At 36.7% G+C, this 23,685-nt stretch overlaps 1 protein-coding gene across 2 annotated transcripts in view; it reads left to right on the forward strand.

Annotated features, from left to right (window-relative positions):
- Window positions 1-1,328: 1,328 nt before the first annotated feature.
- The window catches only part of LOC576602 (titin), a 30,322-nt gene continuing 7,965 nt past the window's right edge, over window positions 1,329-23,685 (forward strand). Inside the window, exons 1-6 of one of the 2 annotated variants that reach the window (XM_776890.5) lie at window positions 1,329-1,932; window positions 14,952-15,143; window positions 15,694-15,834; window positions 16,502-16,654; window positions 21,828-22,118; window positions 23,176-23,364. In XM_776890.5, the coding sequence (XP_781983.4) occupies window positions 1,750-1,932; window positions 14,952-15,143; window positions 15,694-15,834; window positions 16,502-16,654; window positions 21,828-22,118; window positions 23,176-23,364 (1,149 nt within the window). In that variant the 5' untranslated portion in view covers window positions 1,329-1,749. Of the gene's footprint in view, window positions 1,933-8,668; window positions 10,171-14,951; window positions 15,144-15,693; window positions 15,835-16,501; window positions 16,655-21,827; window positions 22,119-23,175; window positions 23,365-23,685 lie in introns of those variants that run through there. The other variant, XM_003726703.3, reaches the window with a different exon arrangement.

Below are 23,685 nucleotides of genomic sequence, written 5' to 3' on the forward strand. Positions count from 1 at the left end.
GTTTGAAAAGGGCTATTCGGAACTTGGGATACCGGTATGCAATAAAGACAAAGAATGAGTTTATCTAGGAGAAAGGGAGAGACAGAATGAGACATAGGGGATGTAGAAGCCTAGAAGGACAATAAAGAGAGGGGGAGGGGGGGGGTTGAGACAAACAGAGATGGAAAGAAACTAAGAAAAAGAAGAAGAAACAATAGAAAAGAGGGGAAGTGTCTTTGGAAGAGAGAGGGGAGGGGGAGACAAACGGAGACGGAAAATGAGTAGAAGTGACAGAGGAGACCGGAGAGAGACAGAACTTAAGAGAAATAAAATAAGAGACTCGTGTGACTGAGATTGAGAGGAAGAAAGAGAGAACGCGCGCGCACGACTTGGGCAGAGAAACATAATCAGAAAAAAAAGAGGGGGGGGGGGGGTTACACCTAAAGGGATTTTGACAACGATAGAAACAGGGAGAGGGGGAGAAAGACTGAATGAGATGATAATCGTATGAGCTTGCGTTATAATTATTATATGGGAGCCCTACCTCCAAACTTGACCAAGAACCTACTTCGTTACGAGAGAGTGATGGCGCTCTTTACAGTATTACAACAGATACTATTGATTATCCATTGATTGGAGACAGTTTTAAATGAGGGGCTCAAATTCATTTTCAAAGTGGCGGGTCCATAATTCTCTTGAGGCTGGATGAGGATGAGAGTTGGGGGGGGGGGGGGGGGCACTTGCCCGAAAAATATTTGGCCCAAAACACTAAAACAACAAAAACGATACACAACCAATCAAACAAAAAGTTACCAATAGATGTTCTTTTACTCCTAAATTATTCTCTAACATGCAGGCAAGAAAATACAAGCAACATATAGAACAGGAAAAAAACGAAGTAACACAATTATCATATATGGGATTAATCATTGTTGACACCAGGGGCTCAATATAATTAATTATAGTGAGGAAAATTCTTCTTCAGAATTGAGTCTTGCAGATTCAGTAACATCATTCTATAGAACTTGTTAGGGGTTAAACGTTAGAGCCGTACGGCCCAATATACTTGATTATGCCTAGACAAATTAATTGTAAATAAGCGTGTATTTCATTAAATGTGCCATAAAATGTTCATTATAGGCATTTGGTTTTTTTTTTATTACCAGGAAGTATATAAGAGGTCACCGCTTCGGTGACACATAAAGGAACCCAAACAAAACAGTGATCGCCCAAACGGGCTTATTGTCGTGATTCTTTTCTTTATGCGATCAGCAAGCCGAAATAGAGAATAACAGGTAATTTGTATACCACTACACCGTATCTACTACACTCACTTCCTGGTTTAGTTAGTATATTGTATAAGAGTACCATACCAAACTGGATCGGCCCTGCATGCACTCTTGATGCCTGGGTCTTGGTATATGCTCCGCGCTCATGTTTTTGTGAGGCAAGTTTGGAATATTCTATGAGGATAAATATATTTTATTCCTGGAGGTATACAGGTACCTCCGAAGGCTTCTAGATAACCAGTACTTCGGACCAATCAGCGAACTGACGAATCGGGAGAGCTTTATTTACCTATAGTAATTAACATTTGGCACCAAGTTGAACCTCGATATAATATGCCCACGGTACTTGCCGGGATGCACAAAATCCACTAATACGTTAGACTTTTGGAGGAGACTGATTTTCATTTAATTCAGATGCGTTGAAATTTAATAAACCCATCTCGGTTTTTGTTTTCGACGTCGGAAGGCGACATCATCGACCATGGATAAGCAGACACACAAGGACATTATACAGGTCTGGCATGAGGGCGTGCAGACGTTCGACAAGGGGAACGTGGACGCCGCTCTCCAGGCCTTCCTGGGGATCGGGGACCCGTCGGCCAAGATTCTCTTCAACATCGGCCACCTCGAGATGAGTCAGTACCGGTTCGGTGAGGGTGAAGTGGTAAGAACAAACTAAATACTCTAATTGGGGGGTGTTTCACAAAGATTTCAAGTCAAACTTAAATCTAAGTTGGACTTAAATATTATGGAGAGCCATTTTTGTAGCCTTATAATGAAATTTATTCAAAAGCAAAAATTCAAGTATTTTATTCTTTTCATAAATTCCACATAAAGAACATGAAATCTCGCATGATAATAGAAACTATGAATGATTTGATTCAACATGTTATGCCTTCTAAAAAGAAATTTACAAAATATTTTTAAGGATGCTAATGGCTTCCCATGATTTTTAAGTCCAACTTAGAGATAAGTTCAACTTATAGGATCTTTGTGAAACACCCCCTTGGAATGCTAAAGTACACTGGTTAATGATTCAGAGATTGTCCTCAAGGGTTAGGCCTATTCTATTAGCACAAAAAAAACATTGTTAATCTTGCCTTTTCCGTATATTGTAACGTTTAAAGGAATAAATTAATCAGTCAATTAAAGAAGGATGGACGAATGAATGAATGAACGAATGTATTGATGAATGAATGAATGGATGGATAGATGAATAAATGAATGAATGAATGAATGAATGAATGAATGAATGAAAGAATGAATGAATGTATGTATGAATGAATGAATGTATGTATGAATGAATGAATAAATGAATGTCTAACTCGAATGAATGAATGTCTGACTGAATTAATGAATTAAATTGTTGGTTCCAAATGGACAGAAACGATTGTTGTTATTATAAATTGACATTAACAGGTGCGACTACTGCATGCATCAGCGGATTCAGTGAGGCGCATGGGCACCCACCCCAATCCACCTAAAACAAAAATAGCATGTAAAAACGTCAGTATGTATTGCTGTAAAAGACTGCTCCCTTCGGATACTCAAATAACATACTGTCTGAAATGTAATGGTTGAACACTGCAAAATGTAAGAACTTTTATCAGTTTTGAGAGTCTTTTTTTTTTCCTGCCCCGCCCCTTTTTGTTAACAGTCCAAGGTTCACCCTTTGTAGGTCTACTGTGCGTGTGTGACGTTTAAAAGGGAGAAAGTTACAGAATTGTTATAGTACGCTCTAAGATAAAAGAAAAATCATCTGTGGGAATATCTTTCATGATTATGAATTTCAAACCACGCTTCCTTTTCTCCCACATTTCCCAAAATTCTTGAAATCTAATTCTTGTTTGTGACCTACATTTATCAACTCCTTGTCGCATCCTGTTCAATAAACAATAACATGGGAAAAAATCTATGATATCCCCCCAAACCCTGTCGAGTTATTTTCGTCATTGGTATAGGTGATCGACAATACATCTGTTTTTCGTCTGATTAGTCAAATTCGTTGCGATATAATGCGGTTTCAATGTAAAGTGCGGATGATGCTATTGTTGTACTTTCAACTCTAGGCATTTAGGCCTATATGAGGAGCTGCCCCCCCCCCCCCCCCCCCTCCCCCACCCCTGCGAAAATCGTTGGATTGACAATAGTCGGGCGGTGAGGTGGTCTGTTTTAAACATACTTTAATAACAAATTATACTGCTAGTTTTATAAAATGCTTCATTACACTAAGTTACATTACACCACAGTCAACTATTATTGCTGCCCCCAAACCATATAGCTTGCCTATAAAAATACGAAGCACTCCATCTCTCATTGTTTTCAAATCATATTTAAAAACTTATTTGTTCGACTGAGAGATCTTATTTTGTAGAATTAGGTAAAAAAGGAGCTTTTAACCAGCGCAGCTGAATATTATGTTGTATAAAAGCTGCGCTATATAAATTTATTAATATTATTATTGTTGATACATTTTGAATAAAGAATAGTTGTATTCGGACTAGAGACCCCCGCCCTCCCCTGCCAGCAAGTGATGTACGTATATATTCCTGTGCTTTTAATGCACGTCTGCAGGATACGTAAAGGCAAATACAACACATTAAGGTATCCGGAGGAAGGAAATATAAGTTTTAATGTTATCTGAACCCCCCCCCCCCCGATCGACGCATCTATCTATTCGATTCACTCTTGTTATATTCTGACACACGTTCCAACATAGGCCTGTTTGAATATGTGCCTATTTATTAATAATCACGATTGCAATATTAATAATGCAGTCCCCTTCTGTTTTCTTCTTCTTCGCTTTGTTTGCGTTCACATGGCTTGCTTCGATGTAGGCCCTTTCCCACTTGATTTGTTTTAATAATAATAATAATAATAATAATAATAATAATAATAATAGCCTAATAGTCCACTCCAAATTTTATTAAACCGAAACGGAAATTCTTTTTGCCCAATTGATCGTGAGCCCGGCAGCCACTGAGCAGCGCCAGATCGACGTTGCTCTATCCCTTATTGTTGAACGCCAAACAAGGTAGCAACAACTCCCATCTTTTAACGTCTTTTGGTCTGATTTCACATATTCATACATAAACGTTACAGAACGGAGCTTTAATCCACGATTATACGCCTTAATTTATATAATGAGGATTAGTATTATCCAAAGGAACGCGAGTAGCCCCTGGGTTTCGAACCTAGGGTTTGCCCGTCCTACATGGCCCTTGCTTCGTAAGATTTCTCAATATATTGAATGGTTTATAAGTAATTGTTGAGGGTTCAAACCGTTGCCAGGTGCTTTCATATATGATGTTTGAAAAGGTTTTCATCTTTATTTGATTTATTACAAAAAAAAACATTTAAAAGAAGGAATAAATAAAATGACTGTATATAGGCCTTCACAGCCGATGTACCGAGACGACAAAACCGATTAATATTAAAAGTTCGTGCTCTCTAGCTTTCCTCATGGTGTCCTCAAATATAATGATATACATTAATACTAATCATCTTCGTTTCTCTTCTCTCCCCCCCCCCCTCCCCCTCCAGTGCATGCCTGCTCCCCAATATAGCTGCAAAATACACTCTACATGAGTGACGCACTTTAGTGTTACATTTATTTCTGGGAAAAAATAAGGGCCATGACCGTGTTGTTCCTGTGACGCAATTATTTTGCTATCTAACCACAAATCAATCCCTATCATGAGAGATGATGCTAGTATATGTTTTTATTTGTCTGTCTGTACTCCGTACAGGTTATGATTTTTTAGGCACGTGCCACAAACCAGAAATGTGTCTTAGAATGGCATTTTGGTTGTTTAGTCTTTGATCAGAAAGACTATGAAGCCAATAGCATGATTTATATTTCCTTATTACTTAAAGTTAATCTTGAGCTCTGGTAAGGGAATCGTTCGTCGAGAGAACATAGCTTGATTTCCTTATCTTTCTATGCTCATTACTCCGCCCCTATACATTTTATTCCCAAATCGTTTGGCACATGTCATTTATTTGTAATCTTGAACATTCAGTGTGAGTTTTGTTGTATTCTGTGAGAATTTATTTTCTATCATTACCAGAACTCAAGCTTATCTTTAAGGCCATATTAACTCGTGTACACCAGTGGCGTTAACCGTAGTCAAGATGGGGGTGGGGGGGGGGGGGGAGGGACTACCCCGTTCAATAATAGATTGTTATTTATTAAATATTGACACTCGTCAGGATATAATAATACATGAGCCTATTATTTGCATTCAAAGTGAAGGGCACATTAGGTTGAACTTTATTGCTGCTCATGGAAGAAAAAAAAGAATCGTTGTTGAGAAAAACAAATCTCTTTTTCAAAAGGACTCTTTGAGGGTAGTATGCATGTATACTGCTTCCCCCAATATGACTTTTCTCACAGGCTCAATTTTCGATCTTTAATGTGATTTAAATATTGCCTTTCAAATCTACTTTACATTCCTTTATACAATGTATGCAAGGTCTCTTACTGGTAATTCGATGGGTGTTTTTCTAAGTAATTTCCCTTCGTCGGGAAAGGTCGAATTCTTTTTGCTTTTGATTGAGGTCAAACGAATACTAGTGTACGGGAATATTTAAACATATACGTATTATTCATTTCCTTTCAACTGTGAAGTATTGCAGTGGTCACCAGCGCGTTGTGTTGGTGACCTACGATGGATTTGTGAACACATGCATTCTGGAATATAAAACCACACATTGGTTTACATCAGAGTTACTAATTGGGAAAGTTGTTATAATGCATTAAGGAATAATAATATTAAAGTAAGAGTTTTCGTGAATTGGGGAGAGAGATCGAGAGAAAACGGCGGAGTAAGAGGGGAAAGAGAGAAGAAGATAAAAACAGAGGAAGAGACGGAGAGGAAAAGGAAGGAAAAGGGAAGTATATAGACAGATGGACAGACAGAGAGAGAGAGAGAGAGAGAGAGAGAGAGAGAGAGAGAGAGACAGACAGAGGAAAAAAGTCAGAGAGAGGAGAAAGGGAGGTAGAGGGAGAAAAGTCAAGAGAAATGAAAGAAATTATCATCCAGATCTAGGGCAAAATCCAATTATAACGATGTAATCGTAGGTGGCGCTTCATGATAAAAATTAATAATCACCACTCGTCAAAAACGATTCTGCACGCGTTGTCAACCCATGGTCAAATAAACATATTTGATTCAACCTTGCTCAAAGAATGGACAACCTTGATGTTTGTAAAAAATCAAATAAATAAATATGCTGATTGTATATCCCATAGAAATTAAGTTCGGATTACCTATGCCTCAGTGATGTTAGTAGAGTCGCATATTTCAAGGCTCCTAAAATTGCCGTAGGTTGATTTGCGATCGTTTTTAACTAAGTAAGACAGTCAAACCTTGATACCCCCGGGACCCCAGGGGCGGATCTAGCGGGGGGGGGGGGGGGGGGGGGGGGGTGGGGTCGGCGGTTTAAAACCATCTCCCCCCCCCCCTTTGACGGCCAAGTGAAGAAAAAAGAAGAAATGAAAAGTAAAACGGCGCGATTTTTGGAAAATCCTGGGTCAACCCCCCCCCCCCCGCCCGCTTCCTTGGCAAAAAGCTAGATCCGCCCCTGGACCCCATTACAAGTTCAAGGTGTGACTCAATTTACATTAGTAATGATTATTATGGTGACTGATATCGTAACCAATCGATTTGAATGACATCCGCTTGTGACTGGGGCCTCTAGGCACAACCTTCCGTTGTTATTAAAATTTTAACTTCCTAAAAATAACCAATGATAATGTTTGAGGTGATTTCTTAGTCACACTCAAGGGTATATCTCCATTTGTGTTTACTACATGAATAACAGGATACGCATAGGTACCGTTTCTGGTCAAAACTTTTTTTTTTTTAATGTGACTGCTAAATCCGACAAACAAAATTTGCATGCATGCGTCTTCTTCGTGCTTGCGGTTTCAAACGGATGTGGAAACAAAAAAGATCACCGTCCAATTAAACGAATGGCAACAATTCCCAAAGACGGGAGACTTAGAAAGAAGGAGAGAAGGATAGCGAGAGAGAGAGAGAGAGAGAGAGAGAGAGAGAGAGAGAGAGAGAGAGAGAGAGAGAGAGAGAGAGGGAGAGAGAGAGAGAGAAGGGTGATGGTGGGGGTGTGCATGTGGCTGATGCATGCACCATATTTAACCAAAAAAATTGCCTTCCTTTCAATGATTATCTTTTTATCAAATCTCTTCTATAGCAAATATTAAAAGTGGGCGGATTTTTCCCCGCACTAATCTTGTCTAGGCGCGGCTTTATAATAATACCAAAAAAAAAGGGGGGGGGTGGGGTTCTTGCATTATGATGATTCACCTTCTATTATATACCTTGCTTAAGTCATTGGAAATCATGAAATATTGGGGGGGGGGGGGGGCTTTACTTTTTTTTGGAAGGGGCTTGAGCCGAAAGTTAAAATTCGATTGGTACATCTAGGCACGACCTATAGTCCCATTTGTTTTGAAAACACACCTCTAATAATGAACAATCCACTGATCTATGGGAAGTTATCTATTAGTCACGGGTATACCCCCGCCCTCGAAGACCATGATACGTGTATGCACCGTCCCTGGTCAAGAGGATTATTCATAAAAAAAGGAACCACTCAAACAAAACAAAACAAATAAAACAAAAAATGTGTGCTTTTTTTTTTTTTCAATGTCAACATTTGCACGCGTTTTCGCGAAACTGCTGCAAAAGTTATCAAGGGAAACATAGCCTGAAAATAAACAGAAACTATTAAAGGTAAAGACCAGTATTGGAAACGCGCCAGTTTCAAAAAATGAAATGGAAGCTCTCATTACCAATCATGTGAAAGAATATGTTTTGAATAATACATGATGATAAAAAATTTGCCGGGAAACCGCCTACCAATTCATATATTTGGTAAATTTATATCTCTCATGGTCTGTGAGAGATATAGGGTAGTCCCATATACATCTTTCTGTGTATAGTGCTTGTAACTTTACGAAGAATGGGCCAAATTTCTTATCATTTTGATGATTCCAGAACCTTGCAGATGCTAGATGCTAGATGATCAACCTTTTCTGATCGATTCCACAACGTTTCTTTCACAATGCAATCGCATGACCATAACTGGTCTTTACCTTTAATATTAATTTTGTGACCCCCCCCCCCTCCCCCTCCTCAATCAAATACCCACAGTCCCTTAATTCATGGTTTTCTTTGGATAGTTTTTTCATTTATTACATCCGTGAATAATTTTTTAATCACAGATTTGAAGTGTAATTTGATATGTCTCGGGGGATTAGGAAAAAAAGAGGAAGAAAGCGAAAGAGATAGAATAAGACAATGGATATAAGAGGGAGAGAGACAGAAGGGGGGAGAAAGAAAGAAAGAAAAGGAAACATCACAATTGAGGATCTTTCAAATTTATCAGATTTGATATGAAATCTCTCCTTTTAGTAAAAACAACAGTCGGTACCAGGCTCCAAACATTTTGCATAAATTATATTATGACTAACAGGGTGAAACTTTTTGACCAATAACGATCGAGTTGACTGTCACATGTGATGAATATTCATGTTATCGATGACGTATTACATTGGTAGTCAATGGAGTGTATGTGGTCGGGCTACTGTACAGGTGACACCGTTGTCCCGGAATAATGAAAAGATGGTTCCGTTTTGTCAATTTATAAATAGGAGGATTGGTGGATTGAAGATGTAGACACTGGAACATTTGTGAGAAGTTAACAAGCTGTGGCTCGTGTCATCCTCATTCTTCGTGGTGTTCGCCGAATACAGTGGTCACATTAAATTATTTGAAGCAGCACCGGCTGTAAATCTGAGTCTTGTGTTCAGTGGAGGCTGCCGACGCCAGAGCAGAGGGGAGGAACAACGGCTAGATTTGACCATCACGCATCACTTATTATTAATAATTTTTTTCGTGTAGCTGCTTCAGAATCGTTATTCCAAATTTGAGATTGAAGATTGAGATCCATAACATTTTAACATTTTTGTCTTTGCTCACCTCTCTTTTGTTGTTGGATTGAACGATTACAGTCGGTTTCTTGTTCCAAAACTGCAGACAGTGCAGTCTGCACCTGTTTTAATTTCCCCTTATCCTTAAATTTGCTAGCCTATTCTATTGTTAGTTTTGTTTTTCACTGTTTGAAATTATGCTTCATCATGTTCATTGATTCTAGCTCAAACAATCGTTGCATCTCTTGCACATAATCCATGTTCTGAGAGAGGTATTTTCAGATTTTCTCGTCTTCATCATTGACATTACTCGTTAGTAAAAAGAAATCGTGACAAAACAAGAGAGGCATCAATCATCTTTGAGTTTGACTTGTTTGAATGTGCCTCAAGATGTATGCATAGACTTAGTGTTCCTACCAGTACCACTGAATCTGATAAATTTGCTGATTTTACTGATTTTTGGATAACTTCCCAGCATGCAGCAAAGGCCTTGTTACAGTTATTCATCAAAAAGTATAAATATCAACCGGGACAGATATGTCTGCTTATAACTGTTGCTGCGATAAGGGACAGCAAACATTGTTGGATATTCAAGGAAACCAAGTCGGTTGTATCACTGGCTACTCCACAAAGCAATCGATCAAAATATTGCCCTTGCGAGGGAATTCGTTGCCGCAGAGGCAACAGCTAGCGAACTGTCCAGTCCACGGAACTTTGATGAATGAAAATGAGCTGAGAAAGAGGACTAAAAACATGGAAAACGAACCCAAGTATTCCTTTAAGGAGTTGATTACAACTTGGAATAATGCTGTGGAAAGTGCTAAGAGCGGGAGATGGGAAGATGCCTTCAACAGTTTTCTGCCCATCCAAGATTATTCTGCAAAAATGAGGTTCAATTTGGGTCAAGTTGCTTGGGTGCTGGAGAAGCCTCAGGTTGCTGAAGAGGTATGATTTTCAGCTATGCATTTTCAGAGTTAATGATTATAAATCCTTTTTCAAAATACGGGTCTTAAGAATCCTGTATTTGTAGCCTTTTTTGTAGGTGTGATGGCTATATCTGGGTTAATAGAAAACCACTGGTTCGTCTGCATGCACACACTTGTGACTTGTGTGTAGACTCTGTAGAGTCAGTGGACTGTGGAGTATAAATAATGATGAAATGAAGCGCTACTGTGTGGAGTGAAAGATAGTTTAGTATTTCACGGCCATGCCGACATGTCTATAGCCTAGAAGCAATGAAAATTAATTTGGATAATGTCATGTAATTTGCAGTACAGTGATTTAAACTCTGCTTCATATGTTTCCAATTTTTCCACAGGTTAACCAATTTTCTGATTTAGTGAATTACAAAATATCTAGGTTTTTTTCACCTTCTAGGGACTCCAATATCAAACTCTAAACCTTGTTTCATGTATTATTATGTTTTTAAAAAATCTTCTAAGCAGGAGGGGGGGGGGGGGGGGGGGGGTAAACATGGGCTCATCCAAGGTATTTATTTGTCCCATACATTACTGACCAGATCAAATTTTTGTCTACATCTGATGATTGTTTCAAGTTGGTAGTCATACTACCGGTATACAGACCTGCCAACCATTCCGTTTTTTCCTTCAAATTACGGTACTACGTTTTTTCTTCATAAAATACGTTTTTTAATAATTTTTTTAATTTTTTTTTTTTTTTTTTTTTTTTTTTACATACCGCACATCAAACAACTACCCTAAAATGGTGATTTGATCACAAATTCAATAGAAAACTAATTAACCACCCAAAAAATTACCTGCTTGTATGGAAAAAAACAGCATGATGAATGAACATTTCTGCATTGGAAGTGTGTCGCGCGTGGTTGTAAGTTTCGTTTTTGTGAATTCCTTTTTCTTGCTTGAAATTCCTTTTTTTTGCCATCATGATTCCTTTTTTTGGTCGCACCAGGTTGGCAGCTCTGGGTATATGTAGCTTGATAATGAGATGAAATACCTACATTTTGTACGTGTAAGTACCCGGTACTGATATCTTTTAACTTTGAAGATTGATAATTTTCAATGTTACCACAAAATTTAATGTTGATTTCATCAATCAAAAAGCCTGCAAGGCTTGGGCTTGCCTACAGGCTACAGTACAAGCCTTCTATTATTTTTCTAAATAACATTTGTTGCATATTTAGAGTTTATTTTTATATAATCATATTGAAAATGACTTTTCAACGCATACCCTGCAAAGGTAATTATATTGGAAGAAGATAAACCATGTAACTTGAACTCTTGAAACTAAAACTTGGACACCGTTTCCTGTTAAACCAATTTTGCAAATTTTATTGAATCCCATCATTTAAAGTGGGAAGGTAGGAAATTTATTGTCATATACATGTATGATAAATTGAAACGAATGAATTGTAAATTAGTTGTGGTCAAATTTAGTAGTTGAATGTGTTTAATTGCTTCATATTAATCGCCTTAATGCAGCATTTATTTGTACATGTAGGTTTTGAAAAGAATGTACGATGTATGTCTTTGCAAAAGACTTTTGAGTGTCCTCGTAAATATGACATTTTTTGTTTTGAATAGGATATTTATAGGTACATGTACAAAAGGAAAAAGCATAGTTTCAAAAGGAAAAAGCTTTGCCATTTACAGTGCATACAGCCAGATAATTAATGTGTTCAATACATCCTGCATTAAACTAATTTGCTGTTAGAGTTCTTACATGATGGTCTGTCGAAATGTACAAGTATGTCATGAAAGTAGACAGACGTACATGTACTGTACACTACTCATAATTGCACAATGACCCAGGCTTTCAGGTCAATTGAGACTGCATTTATCGAGGGGGAGGAAGGGAGATTCATTTCTGTTGGACTTTTAACTGGGGACGTACATGTACATGCACATCATGTATAATTATTAATTTCCTTGGTCCCATAGTTTATCAATTAACAGGTGGTGTTTGTTTTTGTTGTTTCTGTGAAATGGTCATTTTGTATGTATGTATCATCTTGTGACGTGCGTTGTTATAGAAACAAGGTTAATTAATTATTGACAGATCTATACATCATTGACATGTTCGTAAGTAATACTTTCATAGGCAATTCTGTGGCAGGATATAGTTTAGAAACTTGATGGTGATGAGATAATGATGACCAGTGATACTAATACCAGATGCTTATTATAACAGCTAATGTTGATTACAGAATTAAGGTTTGATTGATATTGGAACTTAGTTGTTCTCTCTCTCTCTCTCTCTCTCTCTCTCTTTCTCTCTTTCTCGATCGATTGATCGATCTGAATATACATTGTATGGAGTATACCTACAAGGCTAGATTGCTTTTAAATGTTTTATTGAATTAAAAAATATAATTATAGTTTCTTGACAAGTACAGTACTAATAAGTTGTAACAAACAATTTGTAGTAGGCCTCATGGTGCATTGGCTTGTAGGGACTCTAGAGAGAGTTGGGAAACTTGTATTTATAACTGGGTCTTTGTCATATATGAACTTCATATGATCTGGGAAGAGTGTAAAAACTTTGCAATTAAATACAATTATTAAACTTGAGTGGGAGATAAGGAGTGTTCACAGACATGGGAAGTAAAAATTACTTCCAAGAAGTCACTAATTAGTACTGATCATTAGCAGACTATCAAGCATTTTCTGGGGAATTTCCCCTTTTGACTTCTGAGTTTACATGTACATGTGCATTTAAAATGTACATGTACCGGTACATGCATATCACAGTGTGATTTTGTTGAAATTCCGAAAGTCTAGTCATTTCCTAGACTTTGTGTAAATTGTATCTTTATGTAAACAGTGTAAAATTTTTGAGGTTACTGTACCTTAGAAACAAATATTAAACACATAATTAAATACACTGTACATGTACATGTATGTCTGTCCAAATTAGACTCCGCCCTGGACATATCTTTGTTTCAGTTTCAATGAATTTTAGCATTCTTTAACAACAACAAAATTCAGTAACTTTTGCCTCTACATAGATTCAATGAGAAAAAGAATCATGATTTGGAACTTCAATATATGTTTTCCCCAACATATTTATCATGCATTTACCAATACTTATTTTATCTGTTGTTAGAATTACTGATGTTCTGAGAAAGTTATCTGAGAAAGCGTCGCAATCTGTGTGAGATTGTGTGAAGGAGGAGGACATAAATGATTGAAGAATAAAAAATAAAAACGGAAAGAATCCGGACCAACTATTTAGCATTTTCTTGGGAATTTCCCCTTTTCCCTACACTTTGACTTCCAAGTATACAGTCTCCCTGGAAGAAGTAAATCACAATGCAATTGCAAAGTCTACATGTAGTCATTTCATATATCGGTAGATTTTGTTTGAATTGTATTTTATGCAAACAGTGTATATTTTGACGTCACCTTAGAGGAAAATTAGAAAAAACATCATTACATGTGTCTGTCAAAAATAGACTCCGTTCTATTTTAAAAGAAAATATTTCTTTGCACTGCTTCTATTGATTTTTAGCACAAACATGCATGTACATCCTGTTACATGTAGTTTCTGCAGTCAAGCAGAAAATGTGAACATTTGCTTTTAAAAATTGTTCTTGACATTGTGATTTTTCACAAAGGGAGATTGATTTTTGTTCTCCCTAACAGATTCATCATGCTTTTACCAATACTTAGAATTTGTACTTTATATGTTGCATCTGTTGTTAGAATTTGGGTGTTCTGTGAAAATTTGGCGTCGGCCAACACATCGTTGTGCGTAGGCAGACTTTGTAATGCACCCCAGAACAGCTGCTCATGCTGACATCATAGATTCAGGTTTTGCAATTTTAATTAGTTTGATGATGTCACAAGAATTGCCTCTCTGACTTCTTGGAAAGTTACGAGAGGTGTCGGTCGAAAATGTTAATGAAGTGAAAAACAGGAAACGGCTAGGGTCTTTTGGAAGGGGGAACAGAGGGCATTGTGATTCACTTCCTGGGGTAAATGTGCTATGGACAGTTTCTTTTTGTTGGTCACAGACTCGCAGATAATCTATTTCTGGAGATGATGTATTCTAAGTGTTTTATTGATGATTGCACATGTGCACGTGCTTATAGAAACTTTATTAATAGCGTAAAGTGCTTTAAACAATGGAGATTTCAAGAGTCTTTCATAACTTACAGTATACTATTATAATCAGCAATAAACTTATATTTTACAAGAGGAAGGCTAAATTTAGGTTTAATTATAACCCTTTTTTTAATGGAAAAGAAAAAATAGTTTAAATTTCACTCATGTGTAGTGGAAAGACATGTAGTCTAAGGCATTTCATTCAAGCGTTAACACTCTTAAAATTCTGATTTTGAAATTTGAATAGACTTTATAGCTACCTGTATCTTTAGTTATCGGTTTTGCTAGAGGAGATAACTTTGTGTTACAGATAAAACTTTTTTTTTTCAGGATACACAACACTAACTGTATGAAATACATGTAGTCATGCAAGTATATTTATCCGGAGTTGCATTTGAGATTGCATGTGTACCAATATGTGTTGCCATTTGTAAGATTTTAATAACTATCTTATTCAAAATCAAGAAAAGCATGATGTACCAGATATGCAATTCATGACAACGCATGTTCTGTATATATATATATACAGGTGGGTGTATCTTATATGTTTTATTGATTTTTCCTCTGAACTTAAAATTTGCATGCCATTCTACAGAAGTCATTTCATTTTCAAATTTGAATCATTTTATTGTTATCTTGTAGAACTTCACAGCAGCTGTAGAAAAGGACCCCCACATGGCGCTTGCCCACTTCCAGCTAGGCATGGTCTACTTTCATCTCCATCGATACAACGAGTCCAGGAACAGCTATGAGAAGGCCAAGGTCTGTCTCCGTGGCAACCGTTTCATCGACTACAGGCAGCTTGGCTTTGTGCACAAACTCTACGAGTGTGAGGTATATATGCACTCTGTGAAAAATGATACAATTTCATTTGTTGAGAGGCAGTAGGGCTTTAACTCATCATGTTTGCATGTAACAGTTAGTGAACTCCTGGTTCTCATCAAGCGACTTGTTCTTTCAGTTAGTAGTTTCTAGCAAGATAGTATATCATAGAGATCTTCAGTTGTTCTTATTTTTAATTTATTAAGGCTTCGTTCGATAATCATGAACCATCTATTTTGACCTTTTTTCCCCAAATTTCTAATTAATTGTTTTTTCTGTTAAAAACTCTGATCACATTCAAGAAGTTAAAGTCCAAGATAATTGGTTATTTGTTGTCCAATATGTTACCATGAATAAGGAAAATAAACAATGACATAGCAAAAAAGTGATTTTCCTTGTTATTTGGTATTATCCAAGCTTCAATAGGGTACTGAAAAAATGTTGGTATGGTCGGTATTAAAGGTACAGGACAGAAAAAACATGGACTTGGTATATTTCATGAAAAAAATTATGTGAGATGTACGAATTGTGTGAATTCTGAATCGACTCTTGGTTTTCACAGGTTCTCTATAATTTAGCCCTGACCTATGCAACTATGATGAACAATTCAGAGTATGCTTTGGAGTTACTTGATGAAGCGAAGAAAGTCAGCGTTGAGGCTCGGCATGGCCCATTGATTGAAAAGGCACAGAAACGATTACTGGTAAGTCTTATATCACAAGGAACACTATAGGAACACAAAGGCAGTTACACAATAGACTGACAAAGTTACAAATGGAAATTACTGTTGAATCGTCAATATAATGAGTGTTTTTTCTTGATAGACCTAGTAGAATCACCCAGATCAGTGCTTATCTACAGTATATCCGAAAGTTCCCAGACAGGATATTTAATTTAAATTTTGGCCATAGCAACTTCCATGATTGAGAAATCGAAAAAATGTACCGATTAGTTTCAGAAGTATGAGATCAGGTAATTTTAAGCATTCTTGGAATTATGGGTGAAATACTGAAATTTAATCTTTTGCTTAGAATTCCCCAAATTATGTACTTACACATTTGGCATTCTCTCTCTCTCTCTCTCTCTCTCTCTCCCTCTCCCTCCCTCCCTCCCTCCCTCCCTCCCTCCCTCTCTCTCTCTCTTTCTTTCTCTTTATTTTGCTGATCATTAAGCTTAATTCAGAAGGTTACTATAACTTAAAGACATAAAATATGAAATAATGCAATCTTCTTTGAATTATGGGTAAAATCCCAAAATAGCGAATGATGTACAGTACCTCATCTTATTAAAATGGTTTCAATTTCCCCCTAGAGCTAGTTCACATAGACTTCAGCCGCAATTTTTTGACACTCCCTCTGTATTTCTTGCAGACCAATCAGCTGTACGAGCCTGTGGTGTTGCCTAGCAACCAGTTGTTCCGCCCGCCCAAGAGCAAAGTTGTCGGTTTGAAGAACGTGGATTATCTTGGCAAACCGAAGGTGGTCAGTGAACTTCCTGAATCTAGCAACAATAACAATGAAACAGTAAGTACAATGTAGGCCCTTTGGATACTTCTACATGCATGCAAATCTGCCAGAGATTGAGATTGTCTAATTCACAGATCAGAAATGTTACTTTTTTAAAATTACGATTACGATTCATTTTATGTTAATTTGTATTTTATGGAAAATTCCTTCCTTATCGTTTGTATCATATCATATTGCATACCAGTACTTGGTATTTAAAAAAAAACATTTACAGTACATAACAGAAACTTTGTAGTTTAAAGTTAAAAATCTTAATTTCTCAGATTCTTTACTTTTAGTGGGGGGGCTAAAACTTGTTATTTAATCAGTTTTACTGGAGATAACACATATTTATTATGGGAAATATCTGAATGTCATGGTCGTTACACAGTTGGGTTGTCTGCTTTGTAGAACTGTGAATTACTTTCTATATTGGCACTGTCCTTCAGTTCACCTATTCCAAGGATCCTTTATTAGCCTATTAGCTGCTAATCTACACGCAAGCCATTTCCTGCCGTGTTCAAGCATAGTGGACATTAACTTTGCTATGTATATAAAAGTGCATCTGACTGAGTGAGTTATCACTTTGATCATTATATGTCTTTTTTCCCAGATACAGGCAGTGTATGTTTTTTTTAATAATTATTTTTAAATTTCCTCTATTAATCAGTGATGGAACTTCATGTGAAAAAGTGTGATTTTTGAATTTGGTGATTAAATGGGTTCCATGCATGTCATTTACATGTATGTATTACTGTACACACACAGTAACTTATAAGGCTTTCCTGTACAAGACAAGTTGATGTTTGTGGATACAGCACTATACCACACTTTAACCATGCCAGCTCACATGCTTGGAAGACCTTTAGAATTAAGGTCTACCAAATATTTTCATTGAGTCTGTTGTACTTATTGACAATACTGTAGGTCCTCCTTTTCTACAATCAGTATCACTGGGCTAGCATTGATTCGCTGCCTCAATACCAGTAATCAGCTATGTCTATTGAGCCCTCTCTCCCTTGGAAGTTATATAACTCCCCATTCAAAGCATCTTGCTGTGGCTCAAGCAAATATCTTTTGAATGAAGTAGTATTTAGACTTGCCGGGGCTAATTTGCATTTAACTGTCTGCATTGTGGTAAACATGTGGCATAGCTGCCAACAGTTCTTATCTTGGAGGAATTATTCCTATTTTTAGGCCTACAAACTGATGTGCAGAACCCTAGAATAGATTCCTCTCTATTTCTTAAAACATCTGTGGTAATTAAGAGGTATATACATACATGTACATAATATACTGTATTTCTAATTTTGCCTTGAGAGATTCCTAATTTTGCATTGAGAGATTCCTAATTTTGCCCTGAGAGATTCCTAATTTTGCATTGAGAGATTCCTAATTTTGCCTTGAGAGATTCCTAATTTTGCCCTGAGAGATTCCTAATTTTGCATTGAGAGATTCCTAATTTTGCATTGAGAGATTCCTAATTTTGCCTTGAGAGATTCCTAATTTTGCATTGAGAGATTCCTAATTTTGCATTGAGAGATTCCTAATTTTGCCTTGAGAGATTCCTAATTTTGCCTTGAGAGATTCCTAATTTTGCCTTGAGAGATTCCTAATTTTGCCTTGAGAGATTCCTAATTTTGCCTTGAGAGATTCCTAATTTTGCCTTGAGAGATTCCTAACTTTGCCTTGAGAGATTCCTAATTTTGCCTTGAGAGATTCCTAATTTTGCCTTGAGAGATTCCTAATTTTGCCTTGAGAGATTCCTAATTTTGCCTTGAGAGATTCCTAATTTTGCCTTGAGAGATTCCTAATTTTGCCTTGAGAGATTCCTAACTTTGCCTTGAGAGATTCCTAATTTTGCCTTGAGAGATTCCTAATTTTGCCTTGAGAGATTCCTAATTTTGCCTTGAGAGATTCCTAATTTTGCCTTGAGAGATTCCTAATTTTGCCTTGAGAGATTCCTAATTTTGCCTTGAGAGATTCCTAATTTTGCCTTGAGAGATTCCTAATTTTGCCTTGAGAGATTCCTAATTTTGCATTGAGAGATTCCTAAATTTTAATGTGAAAGGTTGGTACACGTACATGTAGGTAGCTACAATGTATATACAGTTCTTATTCATAGAATAGACGACTATTGTGACTAGGCAAATTTAAAAGCTAATAGAAAGTCACTTTCGCTCTTAACTCTCTCTACAGTACCTTGGTCAATACTGCCTTTGTTTCTTTTGCGTCTAAATTCGTCTGCATGTTTGCTTATGACTTCCGATTGAATTTGAAAGTAGAGAAAATAGTCACTTAAAGATGTATATTTACTGGAATTTAGATGCATAGAATTACTATATTAGCTATATTTAAGTTCCCTTTGGTACCGGTAATAAAATTTCCCCATCATAATTACTATTAAATTTGAAATTTAATATGTAGACAAGTACTCACTTTAAAGTAAGTCATGAGTAACCAAACAAGTGCATATCATTGAGTCAATAATATTTTTGTTGCAAGAGGAATTTAAAAAAAAACTGCTCATTTGGCCGTTATGGGCTTGTTTATGCAAAGAAGAAGTCATACTTTATTATTTTGTGTTAAATATATATTTTCATGGGTATTTTTAAACTGAAGGAAACTGCACATTTAACCTTTCAATTTCAGATTACGGTACTTGAAACTACTATGTATATTTTCACTGTAGTCTTATATTCTTTACAATGAAAGGAAAAGGAAATTCACATGAAACAGAAAGTGATTTCTCCAGGTTTGTTTATGTAATCATTGTTTTCAGGAACAAAATGAAACTGCTTGTTGTCTTTGGAAGTCCTTGAGGATTAATATTTAAAAAAGGGACTTTTTATATGAAAAAGAATATTGCTTTAATGGGTTTGTTTATGTAAAGAATGTATTTGTTTTACTTTTGTTTGGGAAAAAAAACCTTTCAAAGTGCTATCCTTTATTATTGAAAATATGTGACTATTTAAAACAGGGTTGCATGCATATTGTGGGTTTGTTAGCTAAGGGATAAGTCATAATTTACTTTCAGAAAATCAGAAATCCTAATTTTGTATGAGCTTTCATAAGTTTATCAACAGGTTTACTCATTGCCACACTAAAGATACCGACACTAGACCAACAAGTCAATAGACTAACCAAAATTATTACATTAATATGTATGCAGGCCAAGATTATGTCGCTACTTCAGAGCCAGCTCAAGTCTCTCTGGAGTGGTTTTGGGTCTGTTTGGTAGTGAGACTGCATTATTGACTGTCTGAATATGTTTAATAAATTATAGGTGTACATGATGTGTAAAGCCTGTTTGGCTTGGGTATGTCTGTGATTTATATACCGTAGAGTAAATAAAAATGACATTTACATGAATGTGAACCTTGATATTTTCTGATATGCTTGCTACACCCGTCTGAAAAAGAACTTTCCCCTTTGGAGGCTAGAAATAGAAATTGCTTTTTAATTGAATTATAATTATGCCTCTCCCTCTTGGAATCAGGGTAAGGGGGGGGGGGGCTCATTAGGGCAATTTGCTCTCATAGCCTCCCCTTCAAAATGTAATGACTTAAAGAAATAAAAGAAAGCTGTCTTGGATGGTAAAAGAGCCCTTAATTCTTAAAAAATATCTACATGTACCATGAATTATAAAAAAGCCCTTATGAAAATATTGATAAATGTGAATTTTTTGGGGGGTGCATAAAATCGATTGAACCCATGGATGTGGCCAGGGGTGCCCAGGACACATGGGCCAAAAAATCTAAGTCCCCCCCCCAAAAAAAAAAATCAAAAAAAATCAACATTTTCCTTTAGAGCATATAAAACATTTATTATATGTACAATGGTACTACCATGATAAATACAGACAGTACTACCATGGCTCTATATATTTGAAGTGCACCGTCATAATTGCAATGGTAGTTTTATGGTAGTACCAATGTCTGTAAAATTGTGATGTTATTGAAAACAGAAAGTATGCTGCATTAATTGTGTAATCTTTAGTGTAGATGAGCCTACACGTATGCCTGAAGTCATTGTCATCCAAACCACTATGACCTCATTTACCACAGTTCTATGTAGGGCAGAAACTCCCTTGTAGCAAATCTAATATTTTTATTTCTTCATATTTACATAATGTAGATTAAACATCAGATTTGATCCATTAGACCTTGTACTTGTATGCTCAAGTGACATGACCCATTGGATTCTAACCTTGAGATAGAATGTGCAGGAGTTTTATGACTTGTTAAAACTGTAAATAAGATGTACACCTGTACATGTACACTGTATGTACATGTGCAGAGTACCGGTAATAAGAAGTTCAGTAATTTTTCCATCCACAATTTTACATGCATTTTCAAAGTGACAACGTTTGTTGAAATTCCATTTTTGTTTCATATTGGAGGTTTAAGGCTTTATGAGATCAAAAACAAGAGTGATTTAAAGTGGACTGTAACAAAGTTGAAGGATATGCAGTCTTAGCAATAATTGATTATAGATGACACTATTGTAATACTAATACACCCGTAGGCATTACATAAAGTTAGGATGAATGTAACATTTCAGGAAATATTGATCTAAATATACATGTAAAATATTTATATTTGATCAAAATCTTCACAACATTCTATATTGGAGTTTAAGTGGTCTGTAAGGGGGAGGATATGCAGTTTTTAATAGCAATACTTGATTTTGAGAAGAGTATTGTTATAGGCATCAAGGGTAGAAAGAGTGGCATTTCAGGAAATAATTATCTAAAAGTACATGTATGTGTAAAACAATTATATTTTGATAAAAATAGGACTCCTTTCCTAAAAAAGTAATGTGCGGCTTCATCTTTATCAAATCTTGGGGGTGTTTCATAAAGTGTTTGTAAAGTTATATATGACTTTACGAACGGCTTCAATATGAAGTGCCAGATAGGATGCCCCGAAAGTTTGTCCTGATGTTTTCACAAAGAGTGACTAAATTTCCAATAACCTCAATTAAATTATGGCAAAAAACATACTTTGTATTAAAAATGTTTGTTATAATATTAATGTTAATCTACATCTGCACAGTTCAACTTTAGTTGATGCGGTTAAAAAATGATTGAGCATTCCATTTGGCTTTTCATATACATGTATAAGTCGTGTTTATGAAACAACCCCCTGATAAACTATTCATCTCCTTGCATTTTGTTTTTTTCATACAGAATTTCCAACCCTCCCCAAACTCCTTCCGTCCCATTTACGATGACTTCTCGGACGATGATGACCTGTCTCCGACCTTCAACGGCGGCTCCTCACCTACGCCCTCTACGGTCACCAAGATGACACACAAGGATACCATAGCAACGTGGTACGAGGGCGTGTTGGCCTTCGAGAGGGGGGAATCAAGCGAGGCTTTGAATCAGCTGAACAGCATCGTCGATCCGTCCGCCAAGATTCTCTACAACATCGGTATCTTGCAGAAGTCTCTGGGACAACTGGAGGATGCTAATTCAGTAAGGATGATTTTTTAAAGAGTTGCGATTAACCTGAATCAATAGACTATTTTGTAGTTAGCACATGGGTCAAATGACCCCAAATATCCACAGATGTTTTACTCATGGAGAAGTCCCACTTTGTGTACCGGTATTTTAGAATAATGCCAAAGTCATGTACTTATGTGCTTTACGAAAAGCTTTTGTTTGCCCTCTTGTATCATAGAATGTACCATAGGTGCACACATGAATAATGATTACATAACATGAGCACGCATTCATCTCAGTGGGTTTTACAATTTTATCGCAAATGACCTTCATCTGCCCATGCGCAGATAGTATTTACGAAATGGCTTATTGCAACTTGGGGTTAGTTTCATATCAGTTACAATATAGACTACATGAGATAGGTTATGGTAATGTTGCATTTGACTTAAGGACTTGTGATCCATTTGCATTAATGGTAATTTATTACAAGACCAGGCAGTAGTATACATGTACAACATAATTTAGATGATTTTCTTGGGCTTATTTTACATGTATAGTAACTTCACCTCTATTGGGGTCAAATTAAGCAACTGTATCAAGTATGATGATAAAGTCTTTTTTCTTTTTTTAAGTACACGGCGACTAGATGGCAGGGATTAGTATTGTATCAAAGTTAATGAAAAAGCATTAATGCTGACTGGTCACATCCCAGTTCAATAGTTTTTTGTTTTTTTTTGAAGTTTTTAGTTTAGTTGTTTACTCAGTCAATAACCATTATAATGAAAAGTTCTAAAAAAGTCAATATCTGACTCACTGTCCTTTCATTATAGAGTAAGGATCAAATTTACATAATTTACATCAATGAAATTATTATGTACCGGTAGTCTTTATTAATATGCTCCCCAGGGAGTGGAAAATGTGCATACATTGTGTGCGAGTAAGCCTGGATCCGATGACCGGGGTAATAATATATCTGTAAAGCGCTTAGGCACATCGTTGTATCCATGTATTGGGTGCTATATAAAAGCAGAATATTATTATTATTATCTTTCAACTTCACTCTCCATTATCTCCCCGACCGAACTCACAGATTTTAAAGGAGGTTGTATCGAGAGATCCCCATCTGGCCATTGGTCACTTCCAGTCGGGCGTGGTCCTGGGTCTCCTCGGGAGGGGCGATGATGCATGGCACGCCTTTGAGAAGGCACGAGAGACTCTCCGGGGCAAGATGATTAACTACAAGCCGCTGGGCTTGCAGTATAAACTCCACAAGTGTGAGGTAGGTTAATTGTCATGGCAATACCGTACTCCCGCACCCCCCCCCCCCCCACTCCGGGGGCAGAATTACCGCATGCGTGTTACCAAAATGTCCGTTGAAGGGGTACTTTTCACGCACCAAAGTCCGACTCGTACATACACAAAATTGACGTTACACACCGGACTTAAGGGGTGTTTTCAAAAGGAGGGAACACGCATATGCCTACCCTAAATAACATTGAGTGGGGGGGCCGGGACCGTACTCTAGCAATTATGCTCATCGGCAACTGATATACAGTCAAACCTGTTTAAGTGACCCCCTGTCTACAAAGACCACAATTTT

This window comes from Strongylocentrotus purpuratus, unplaced genomic scaffold (assembly GCF_000002235.5).
Source record: "Strongylocentrotus purpuratus isolate Spur 01 unplaced genomic scaffold, Spur_5.0 spur5_scaffold_4, whole genome shotgun sequence".
In the NCBI taxonomy this organism is placed as follows: domain Eukaryota; kingdom Metazoa; phylum Echinodermata; class Echinoidea; order Camarodonta; family Strongylocentrotidae; genus Strongylocentrotus; species Strongylocentrotus purpuratus.